Below are 12521 nucleotides of genomic sequence, written 5' to 3' on the forward strand. Positions count from 1 at the left end.
CTGGAAGATATTCATATTCTTATGGGGGACATAAGGATATAAAAGCATATAAAAACACGTCATCATCTCGTCCCCCCTAAAAAAAAAAAAGATTGAGAGAGAGGGAGTGGAAAGGAGAGGGAGAGAGGCAGAGACAGAGAAGGCTTTCATTACACACTCACACTCCAAACCCCACCTATGAGGCCCACAGTGGGTACAATGAAGTCGTTCAGGTGAAGGGCGTCACTAACATCAGGGCTCGAGCAGAATCCAGACCTGGAGAGCCAACGTTTAGAGGACGAACCTGATTTTAAATAAGCATTCGAATAATGCACAGCAAAAATGAGCCAATGCTTGATTAGCTCCTATAAAACTCAACTATTTCTATCTAAATAACTTCAAATTAACCCTTTAGACGCCCCATTACTGACTACTTCCCTAGTAGCACTATTTTAATTCACTAAATATAATTAAATGTGTTGTGTCATAAACGACCAATCAACCCCAGCATACTGTATTGACACATTTGCTTTAGTAACATGAAGCATAAAATAAAGTTACTGATGATTATGAAGGTGCTCTGGTTTATTGTTTTATAACAGGAAGTTTGCCTGCTTAGATCATCATAAACGTCCACAGAATCAGGGCAAGCAGAGATACTCTTGAACAGTTACAGATTAATTGTAAACGATGAAACAAGACTGCTTGTTAAATTTAAAGCTGGGTCTGGGAGAAAATGTAAAATATGCATAGCTTCATGAGAAAGCAAGCTAAACACAAAAAAGCGTCCTAGTGTCTGACTAATCTTTAATCCTTACTATCATTACGCAGTGAATCATTGTTTCCTTTTTTTTTTTTTTTGTCCAATTATTTTACTCCTTTTTTTGGTACGTGCAAACATGATTCTTTTTATGCATTCATACATTTTTACTTTTTATTTAATCAGACTATTCCATACAAGCACGCTATACTGTATAAGAGAAAATGATCGAGAGTGATCATAAGAAATTCAAAGTAAATCTAGATTTCCTCGTTAACAACATCATTTATTAGATAAAACAATATTTATATTCTCTAAACACAAAACCGCTGTTATGTAGAAAAAAACAAAACAGAATCTAACCGTGTTCCTCACTAGACCTATTATCTTTGTATTGAAATGGCAAATGCTCATCCTGTGATGACATAAAGAAAGATGCATTTACTAAAATAATAAAATAAAATAAAAAAAAACAGTGTGTGATTTGTTTATTAGCACTTCTTGTCGTTTGACCAATGGAATAATTCAGATCAGAATATTTACAATGTCCAGTCAAAAATGTGTTAGAAAGCAGTGGTCCAATGGAAGCGAGTCAGTTTTTTAAAAAACAATCATCTCCGAATGGGAATGAAAGTGAGAGCTGGATTCTGTGAGAGCGCCCTCGAGTGGAGAAATAAAGGCTTGTGTTTGGGAGAGCCTCGGGGACCCTCTGTCCAGCTAATAGTGACCACTGTATCTAAAGGATGGGGTTTACAAGCTTCTGCGTAACTTTCAACGACAAACCCGGCATCTTCACAAATGCAAAAGGCGTGTTCCAGTTTTTGTACTGATTACACACGTTTTATAAATACTATTGCTTTTAAAACCATGCACACCACGTGAGACAGGATTCACATGGAAGAGAGGGCAAAGGATAATGAACTGCTAAGCAAATGCATTTGAAAAACTGCCCAATCAGCCCAAGTTCGACTTCACCAAGGGCCATGAAAAAAAAAGAAAAGAAAAAAAAACAACAACAACCAAGAGATGATTGTTAAAGTAAGGGAAAATATATTCTTTTTTTATATTTATATAGACTGATATATTTTCATACATATAATTATTCCATATAAAGATAATTATTCCCATATTTTTAGTTTAGTTAAAGTTCAATATAGAGTTTTTTATTATAACAAAATAGGCAGTATACTTAGGGTTAAATACATGTTAAAATCTCAGTGTACAGTAAATTCTCTTTAGATTTGCATTGTGAATTTATGTCCGAAAATAAAACATTCACCTGTATTTTAAACAACATTTTTCAGCCATGCCACTGTAAACCTCAAATTTATACTCTCATAAACACCCAGATCTGCAGAGGACATCCAGGAATCCTTCAATCAAGATCAGATTTTGTGCCAGGTCATCGTTCGAACCATCCACAAGTTTGTGCAGTTTAAAAGCTGGATAATTGCATAAGTTAAATCTTTTGATCCTTTTATAAGATCATAAGCAGTATACAGTATGATAGGGGGAGAAAAAGAAAATAGATATTGTGGCTGTGGTTAATGAAGCTCAAATATATGTGTAAGAAAAAACATAAAAATCAATGTAGGTTAACTAGAACAAAACCATCCAAAACATGCTTTTAGTGCTGAAACGTGCAAAATTTTGCTCCAAGTGATCGTACACAAGTGCACTTTTTATGCTCTGCTATGCGAAAGAAAGAAAAAATCCAAACAAAATCCAAGTATATGCATTAAAATCTTTTCCATCTATAAGATCACCTGCCTTAAACATTAAGGAAGCTGTACTATACTGAATAATCTCGGCCCTGGTTAGGCGTAGCACTTCTCCCTGGAATCAAGTCTTAATAAGATGTGCTGTCTGCCCACTCTCACAAGCACGTCCTCGGATATTTGGAGCATTTCCTATTTCAGCTCACCCGAAAAAAAGAAGGAAAAGAAGAAAAAAAAGAAGAAGGGATTATGATTTCTCTGATTTTAGCCATCTCACAATTTCTCCCTGGATGGCACCCAGATGTACGGTCCAGACTGATCTTCTATGATCTGTTTAACCTGGTTGTAGATCTCCTCCAGGGTGTCGCCTTGTACAATGGCTGGGAAAAAAGAAAAGAACATTTCATAGGGATGATAGAACCAGTTAAGACAACATACAGTAATATGTAAATCTGGTTTCTGTGGTATATAGAAGTGTGGGGTGTTCAAGTCAAACTGGGACTTCTGATTGTCCTGAATGACAGAACACAGTTATGAGACTAAAAACTACCTTTATTTCTCTATATAATCCCCTGCTATACTAATCCCCTGCTATACTAATACTTATACACTAGTGCTTGGACACCATTAAGGTCAGTACTGTAATATGCAAGTAGTGCAGTGGGTAGCATGAGGCTGTGCATTGTCCTGCAAAAACAGAACGTCTTTGCTGACCAAATCAGTCTGTTTATTTCCATTAAAGCAAATGGCCATTAAAGGAGATATCATGCTCTGGCATGCTGAAAACACTTTTATGATGATATTTAAGCACTGATGGATCGTTGGGATAAGTGCATTAGTGTAGCAGGGGATCACATATTTAACTCTTATAACTATGTTCTGTTATTTTGTATAATGAAAAGTCCAGGTTTGACTGTAACGCCCCTCATATGATCTTGCACCTGTGTAAAATCTGTTGATTCCTCATAATTATAGTAAAAAACAACAAGAAAATGCCATTAAAGGACAAACTACAGTATTACTTCAATTAAGCTCACTACTTTTATTAAACCTGTTTAACCTGAGTGGCCAAATATTAGAGGAAATCGAACTATCGTATAGGTGTATGTGATTCCCCCTTTCTGTTTTAATAACCTCCACACATTTAAGAAGTCTTTCCACTAGAGGTTGGAGTGTTGGGGTCAGACACTTGGGGTCACTGGATGTCTGGGGTGCATACAGTGATCCAGTTCATCACAAAGCTGTCGAATTGGGGTTAGATCAGTGCATGATACACTATATCAACATTGATAAACCATTCATGAACAGGTTTATGCCTGTAAATTGCACTACTGTACATTCTGTATAGGAATGAAAGTCAGGTGTCCTAAAAGTTTTGGCAATAAGGTGTATAACAATGTAGATCACCCACTCCACAATGTGGTGGACGAACTGAGAAGTACCTTAAGTACTTCAGATTTTATTCAGATTTTATTTAGATTCATTCTATTTTATTTAGTTTTATTTAATACTGTTTTTGTGTCTCTGTGTCTTTGTGTGTTATGGCAGTCATCACATAAGCAATTTCTTGCGGGATCAATAAAGTTTTCTGATTCTGATTATAAGACAAGAGAATATAAAATGAGACATGCATGTGGCATGTGGCGTAACCATATATTTTACGCACAAGTGAAGTGCTCTGTAAACTCCTGTTCCAGCTTCATAGCTCGGTCAAATGTTTTCTTGGCCTGCTCCTCGGTCAGCCTCTTATTCATTTCTCTGATAAGAAAAAAAAAAAAGAATCAGAAATGACAAATTTTAGAAATGCATTGTTGCACTTTTCATCATTTGCTTCAGAGAACATTACACACATTTTCTAGAGTTTTCAAATCCCTTGTTCTCTATATAGTTTATGTCTGAGATGGTCTACAGTAAATGAAGAGATTATTCGAAACAAAATGTAAAGTGAAACCTTAATAATATAGACTCACAAAATATTTTCCATTGATTTTGGTTTGATGAACACAGCGATCGGGTAGAGCTGTGCTAGGTGGAGACGTTTGATAGCATTGCCGGAGACGTCAAGGATGCAGTGTTTACCCTTTGCAGAAATGGAAAAGGAAAGCAAATGTTTAGTGTCAATGTCTATTTCTGAAATTAACACTAAATCTGCTGTGTATGGAGTATTAGATAAAATAAAGGAGAGAGAGATCTTCACCTTTTCCGCAACCTCTCGCACTGATTGTACACTTGTGCCATACAGATGATTGTTGTACTGGCCAGCCTCTATAAACTTGTGATCCTGGATGTCTTTCTCCATTTGTTCTCGGGAAATGACAAAGTGATAATCTCTGCCATCGACCTCATATTCTCGCTTTGATCTGGTTGTATCTGCAACAGGGAGGAAGAGGATGGGAGGAAGATTGATACCCGAATTAAGATTAAACAGCAATTTTTTTTTATTATTATTATTGAAATCCGGGGTTGGACGTTCATATGAGAGGAGTGATAAAGATGCAGGACACATGCTACTTACGTGGGACACAGGATCCAAACTTATGAGAAAACTCTGATATCAGGTCATCGTTGATCCGGTCCTTCATAGGGCCCAGGATAATTACAGGACGAGTATAATTCACTGTGAAGTCAGAGACAATTTGTTAAGGTTTTTTTTTTTAAATCAATTAGTTGATTTATGAATGATGAAATGATCAAAATTTTAAAATGCAATATACAGTATTACGTAATCTGATCTGTGAAACAAAAAGGAATTGTGTTTTCCAAATTATTACACAAACTTAACAGTACAATTCTCATTCTGTCCTCTGTTGTTTTGTGCTTTAATTGGACATCTGGACTAATCAGTCCCACATGTCCTTTTACCAACGCTCTACAGTCCATTTTGTCCACTTCATGCTTTTTAACAAACTGAAGCCTTTTTTTTCCCAAAGTAACTCTTAGTTTGAAAAATATACTTACCTTCCTGCTGAACCACTGACTCATATGATAGAACATATTCATCCTGTCCACCTGGTAAAATAAAGAAAAGACAAGCCCTTAGCAAATACCCAATTATCCTTTACAATTATCTGATCTAAATCTGCCTGAATAGCATGTCAGTAATTTAATGCTGACATTGCAACAATCGTATACAAAACTTGTATTTGATAAAAAAGCTTTTCATTCAAAGAGAAGAATAGGATTATGGTGTGGCATGAAGTGTAGACAAGAACGTTCAGAAAGGCCTTGCACTTTAAATCTGTTCATGCACAATGTTCAAGTGATTAGGTAACAATTCAGAGAAGTATGAACTCCTGTCATAAAGTAGAAACAACCTGGATAACTGAGCCAGGTCACTGATAACAGAGGTAATATCCGCTTTATCAGGTTTAAGAGCTATGATTTTAAAAACAAGTTCATTAAGTTTCTTGAAACATCACATGGTTCAACTTGGACACTTCATTACTGATGAACCCAGGGTTATAGGGCGTATTAGGTTTTACGTCAGACACCCTCTCCTGGGCGACACACCTGGGGGTGAATATTCCTCGATTTGTGCCCAGGTGACAGGCATTTAACCACTTTCTTTCCCTTATATTTATTTATGCTCTAAAATTTGTATGGGATAACAAGACAACTTTTGTACATCAAAGACTGGGAAAATAAAAACATGGTAAAGATCTGACAAAGACAGATGAAACAGGAGAGGAAATCAAAAGGGAAACACTTACGGTAACTACTTTCACTATCACTGGCGTTAGAGGTTACATGCTCTGAAATCAAAAAAAGGGCAACATAAGCAGCACTACACAGCCACACCAGGATACAAACCACAGGATCTCAATTCCAGTCGTGAAGGCTAGGGTTCCAGTGATCTAGCATACATTAATCATGCATCAATAAATAGTTCATAGTTAAAAACTAACGAAAAAAATGCCTTCAGGATTGAAACTGAGATAAAACACAGAAATTATGTCAGTGACCAGCAGATGGCAGTGTTGAGGATCTGAGAGACCCAGGAAAATGCAAATCATCTCGCACTTTCCAGTTTATTGCCATTTTTTTCTCACAGCACAGAAATAGAACACACAGTGTTGGAGCTCAAAGTTTTTTTTTTAATTATTATTCTGTAAATGCAACAGTGTATATTAAAAATAATATTAATAAAAAACAGGACGCTCAAGTTTTTCCAAATATATATATTCTTTCTGTTATATTTTTGATAGCAGCATCGATATGGTCTCCAGAAGGTCTTAACACTGCCACAGTACACTGCACATTGAGACACAACTTCACCATAGACAGATGTTTCCGTGAGGCTTTAAACACAGATGCTCACCCTTTAATCCAACATTGGCGGTGTACATACTGTAATATGACTGATTTAAGTACCATAACCACTTTGATATACTATGGAGTTTTTTTGGGGAAAAGTTTGCTTAAATGAGTGGAACCGTTTAGTGTTCCCTTTAAAGCCATACCGGCAAAACACCCAAATCAACGCGTTTAGCCTAAAATTCTTTTTTGGATTTTTTTTTACCGATTTTCTCCCTAATTAAGTCGTGTCCAATTCCTCCCCGTCACTAGGGGGCTCCCACATTAAGGCTACTACTACCAATTAGCCAGGAGGGCCGAAGACTAACACGTGTTTCCTCCGAACCGCGTGACGTCAGCCGACCGCATCTTTTCGAACTGCTTGCTCACGCACCTTTAGGGGCGGAATAACACACTCGGAGGAAAGCGCTAGCCGCTCCTTCCGCGTGCGCGAGCTCACAGACGCCCCTGATTGGCTGTAGAGCCGTGATTGATGTGGGAGCGCGAGTACCTCTCATCCCTCCCCTCTGAGAGAGCTCAGCCAATCAGCTCTCTCGCCCTCCGGCTGTGAGAGGTTACAGCATCACCAGGGGATCGAACCAGTGACAAGCACTTTACCACTGCGCCACTCGGAGGCCCAAGTGCAGCTTTTTAAATCAACAGGCAAGATGACTGACAAGCAAGTAGGGCAAACTTATTCTGATGTAGGAATCTTAATTTTATGCCGATGCAAGCATATTAGTGCTGGTTATCACTGGCATGGTACTGTTTTCATTAAAATTGACAACACAATAACATTTTTAAAACTCAGGTTGGTTTAAAAGTGTGAGACACTAGTCTGACAGAAAACAGAAAATATATTTGTTATAAGTTGTAAATCTGGTGGTCATAGTTATGGCCAAATTCAGATAAGTTAGTAAGAAAATTTTTTAGTTAATTAAACAATACAATTAATAACCCACAGCACAGTATAATCAGTTCTTAAAGAGGACAGGAAGTCTGAAATTGCATGTCTGTCATCATTCATGTTATAGTAACTACAATCAGTTTTTTTTCCACCACCGCTGATTTATTTATTTTTTATTCAAGTCATAAGATTATCAAAGCAGCTGGCCATGTTACCCATGGACTAGAAAATCTCAAATTCCTCTGTCCTGAAGACTTTCCCATGGTATGAACTCTCCTGACCACTACAGTCAGCTGATACCCAAGAAACGTTCCATAAATGTTAACCAAGCTTAACAAATCTTATTAGAATAAATGATGACATTTATCTTTGCTATTTAAAAATTGTTCCAAAAATAAATGCCAATTATTTCTATGCACAGTACTATGTAGAATTATTGAGCCACTCCTCATTTCATTATATTGAATAAAATTACTTTTTACGTTTTACTGCGACAGGCAGCAAAGTGCCTAAAGGTATCATTTTAAAATGGGTTGTTTATGTAATAAACCTCAGCAGCAGCCTCACTTCCCCTCTCGTCTGTTCCAACCACTCAGGATTTAGCATCACCAGTACTAATCATCGGCCTGATCATCTGTCATCATCTGCTCCTGTTTCTCACTGGTTCATGCTTCAAGCTTTTTTAACGCTTGAATGATTTATAGGTCACTGCATGGCTTAACAATCAAAAAACATTCCTCAGAAACTAGTCAGAACCTTGGCAAAAATAAGAGTCAAAAAGCAAAATATAAAGAAATGAGGGGTGGGTAAACACTTTTGCACAGTACTATACAGTGTCTACCATACACGTTGCAGTAAAGAAGTTACTGTTTCTATGGTAATGCTAAACATATTAGAATACGATCATTACTGCAAAGCTGTGATTTGAATTATGGACAGACTACAGTATATGGTAATCCTTACAACAGCAAGCTAAACCAAGTTTATCAGCAACACGATAAAATGCCACCACTTTTTACATTTTCTATCTTGTGTAAAACCTGTTTCATCTGTCACAAAGCAATGCGTTTAATTCACAATGCGTTACAAGTTAGCTTGTTCTTGGATGTGTGCTATGATCTATGACATATGTGAATATGAAAAAAAGTACATAATGTGGGGGTGTTTGTTCTGTAAACAAACATAACTTGATGTTATCTTTTTTAGTTGTCCCCCAAAGAAGCACACTAGTGTTATGTGTTGTGTAAAAGCCTTTGAAATGCAAATGAGAGACAACGGCGGTGGAAATGGTAATGTCAATCTTGTAATAACCCTCCTGCAGCTGTTAAGAAACAAAAAGATGGTGCTCTGATGTCTCCCACAGCTTAATAAAACATGTTTAAAATACAATAGCGAATATACACTGATCAGCCATAACATTAACACCATTGCAAGGTGAATTAAATAGCACTGATTATCAATTACATAAAGCAATCTGGTGACGGGGTGGCCCGGTGGCTTAGTGGTTTTAACACTTGCACCTTCGGGGTCTGGGTTCACTTGGGGGGTTTACTCCGGGTATTCTGTTTTCCTTCCATATTCCAAAGACATGCAGTTTAAGCTAACTGGTGTTCCCAAACTGCCCGTGGTGTGAATGAGCGTGTGAGTGGCTCCCAGTCCAGGGTGTACCCAGCCTCGTGCCATAAGTCTAGTGATAGGTTCCAGGCCCCCCGCGACCCTGTGTACAGGATTAAGCAGTATAGACGATGAGTGAGTAAGTGAGTGAGGAAGTACACTGGTAAATATTTATGATCGTCCAAGACTCATTTACGCCTCTGGGGACCCAAGTCCAGCCAGGCCTGTCCGATCCTGCAGAAAAGCTAATGTAGCACAAATTGCTGTTAATGCTGGCTATAACAAAAATGTATCAGAACACCAAGTGCATCACTTGTCAGGCAAAGAGTTGATCTGGCCTCAAAACTTCCCAGATCTTAATCCTATCGAGCATCCAGCCTGATCCATGACCCCCAGAGGCTCTATGGAGCGCAAAGGGAATCTAAACCCTGGGTGGTTTTTAATGTTTTGGACAATCAGTGTATTAGGTACTTAATGTGAACTTATTTTAATGGCAAAAATTGGAGTCGCTGTAAAAATGCCAACTATATGCTGTACTTCTTCACAGCCATTTCTTCATGAGGAAGCTGTTTAGCGGTGTATGATGCAGTAGAGGTGCATTAGCACTATTTTTAGATACTCTACATAAGCATTCAAATAGACAAAATGTGCTGAGACACCAGACATGATAAAATCTGATTTAAATCTTGCAGAGGATAATGGAAATGATGAAGGAAATGATGAATTATAGATTATGAAACTCATTTCATGCAATATTTATGTGTACTGCACATCCATTTGAGAGAGTTTAAATTTTTGTATTTTACTCTCTTAATGTGGACTGACATGACTTAACAAACTTTAAAGTCATCCATATGATCCATTCCATATTTATTTATTTATTTATTTTTTTTTTTTACAATCTGTTAAACCCAAAGCTTCATGTGATGAAAAGTGAGGCTGCTGGATCACAGACTATAACCCCATACTGTAGTCGCCTTATCTGTAGGTCAGGTGTGATTAGTCACGGAGCTTATAAACCTGCAAAATTAATTTCTATACGGCTCCAGATGTTGTAACAACAAAAAATCATCTGCCTAGCTGAACCAGTGAAGCCTTTCATAAAAAGCTTACTTAGTAGATGATTAAAAAATGAAAGGTGGAAGAAGAAAGGCAAAACTAAAATGAGGTCATGCTGAGAACTGGGCATGGCCTTCTAATGACTGCAGGAGTCCGGGAAGACTTACTGAAGCCTTTGTCGTCACACAGGTCCTGTGAAGAAGTCGTCAGAGAGCACACAAATAAAAAAAAGAACCACAAAAATAAAAGTTACTGAACGTGCACATAGCATTACAGATGAACAACCAAACCCCCATACTGCAACAGAACAGGAATTAGTTCCCCAAAGAAACAAACCTACATGAAGTTTGCTTGTTTTATATATTTTCAGAATAAAAACACAGCAGGAGATGAAGTATAAAGGCTTTTATTGGTGCCTGGCACGGTTGCAGTACGGGTATGAGGTGTTTTATCCAGCGGTTAGTTGCTGCTTTGTCCTGCACTGTGTGCACCATCGGCACAGGTATACAGTACTTACGCTCGAAATCACTTGTTTCCTGCTCACTCTGCTCCTTGATCTTGTAGAAGGGGAATTTTTGTGTAAAGATGTGCTTTTTACACTTGCTATTGACCGACTGCTGAGGAAGAGATGGAGGGAGGAGAACAAAAAAAAAGGATGGGAGGGAGGGTGGCTGCTACAGGTTTAAACAAACTGAACGCCATTTTTGGGCACGTTCACACGCAAACTAATAATCTGAACATTGTTATATCAGAAGCCCTCAGTGTCCATGCCTATAGAATACAGCGATGTATTTACAATTAGCAGCTGTTACCTTTATTTTTTTGGAAAATATGATGTATTTCCCTAAATAAAGATTCACTAGTAAAACTTAATAAACAAATAACTTGCTGTCACTTTATAGTTAATGAAAATATAGCTGGACATACAGTACTGTGCAAAAGTATTAACCCACCCCTCATTTATTTTTATTTTGGTTCTGAAGAGTCAGACTTTCTTATACTTTTAACACAGTTCTCCAGGTTTCCTAAAGGAATTTTTGGCTTTCAATTTCAGTGACCAGTCTTAGAGAAATGTTTTTTTCTTTGTTAAGCCACACACTGATCTATAAAACATTCAAGCAAAAAAAAGAAAAAGAAATGTTAGGCATGAACCAGTGAGAAGCAGGTGCAGATGATGACAGATGATCAGGCAGGTGATTAGTATACTGGTGATGCTGAATGCTGAGTGGTTGGAACAGATGAGAGGGGAAATGAGGTTGCTGCTGAGGTTGTTACCTAAAAACAACCAATTTTTTTAACTGTATCTTTAGGCAATGTGCAGCCTGTCACACTAAAACATTTGTTTCTATTTCTTTAATGTAGTGTACATCATTTAATTTTAAGTAAAATAAAGAAACAGGGGTGTGTGGGCAGTTTTAAGACTTTTGCACAGTGCTTTAGGTAATGATATTAGGATTAGGATTATATTTCTGAATTAAAATTTTTCAGAAAATAAAAAGATTTTCCCCATTAGTAATATAACTCAATGTAGGTAAATTGTTTGATTATTGTCAACATTAGATTCTTTTTGAGTTCTTGGACTACCCTATACATTAAAATATACAAGTAACCTATGAGCCTTGACTACATGATTTATGAAATTTCCTAGACAATTTTAAATTGCTAAAATGTTTGTGGTAATAGAGTCAATGAAATATATTGATAATCACAAACTAATTTATAAAAACAAAATTCTAAAAACAAACCTACAGCTGAGTGAATAATTAATGGATTTTAACACAAGATGTAAAACGGTGTCAGTATGAATGAAAATCAATCAATCAGAAAGCAAAAGAGGATACAGAAGAGAAAAGAAAGCTTAAAGAAGCCACCATGCGAGATCAGAGCAGATTTCTGTCAATGGCAAGCATGTTGCATTGTGTTTGTCGCTTTGTTGCTTATCCCAGCAGTTCATGCATATAATTTGGTGTTGCTCTGGGATATGCAATTGAAATTGAAAAGTCATTAATGCAGTGCAGTGCAGAGCAGGAAAGACGTGAAAGTTAACCTGTCACATGTTTTTAATGAGGATCTCTCCTAGTCTTGCCTCCGTCTGAAGGAGGGATTAGCACAATATACTGTAGTACTGTACACTCAGTCTGGTACACAGCACTAGCATTACTTAGCAAATCTTTAAAGATTTATTTTGAAA

The 12521-nt window shown here is 37.2% G+C and overlaps 1 protein-coding gene across 15 annotated transcripts in view; it reads right to left on the reverse strand.

Annotated features, from left to right (window-relative positions):
* Positions 1 to 593: 593 nt before the first annotated feature.
* The window catches only part of dlg1a (discs large MAGUK scaffold protein 1a), a 144683-nt gene continuing 132755 nt past the window's right edge, over positions 594 to 12521 (reverse strand). For 11 of the 15 annotated variants that reach the window (XM_053498119.1, XM_053498116.1, XM_053498115.1 and 8 more), the window contains 8 exons: positions 10498 to 10522; positions 6168 to 6209; positions 5416 to 5466; positions 4973 to 5074; positions 4655 to 4827; positions 4428 to 4537; positions 4124 to 4215; positions 594 to 2837 (listed from right to left, as the gene is read on the reverse strand). In XM_053498119.1, the coding sequence (XP_053354094.1) occupies positions 2731 to 2837; positions 4124 to 4215; positions 4428 to 4537; positions 4655 to 4827; positions 4973 to 5074; positions 5416 to 5466; positions 6168 to 6209; positions 10498 to 10522 (702 nt within the window). In that variant the 3' untranslated portion in view covers positions 594 to 2730. Of the gene's footprint in view, positions 2838 to 4123; positions 4216 to 4427; positions 4538 to 4654; positions 4828 to 4972; positions 5075 to 5415; positions 5467 to 6167; positions 6210 to 10497; positions 10523 to 10847; positions 10948 to 12521 lie in introns of all 15 variants that reach the window. The other 4 variants (XM_053498129.1, XM_053498118.1, XM_053498117.1 and 1 more) reach the window with 2 other exon arrangements.

Source organism: Clarias gariepinus, chromosome 6, assembly GCF_024256425.1.
Source record: "Clarias gariepinus isolate MV-2021 ecotype Netherlands chromosome 6, CGAR_prim_01v2, whole genome shotgun sequence".
In the NCBI taxonomy this organism is placed as follows: domain Eukaryota; kingdom Metazoa; phylum Chordata; class Actinopteri; order Siluriformes; family Clariidae; genus Clarias; species Clarias gariepinus.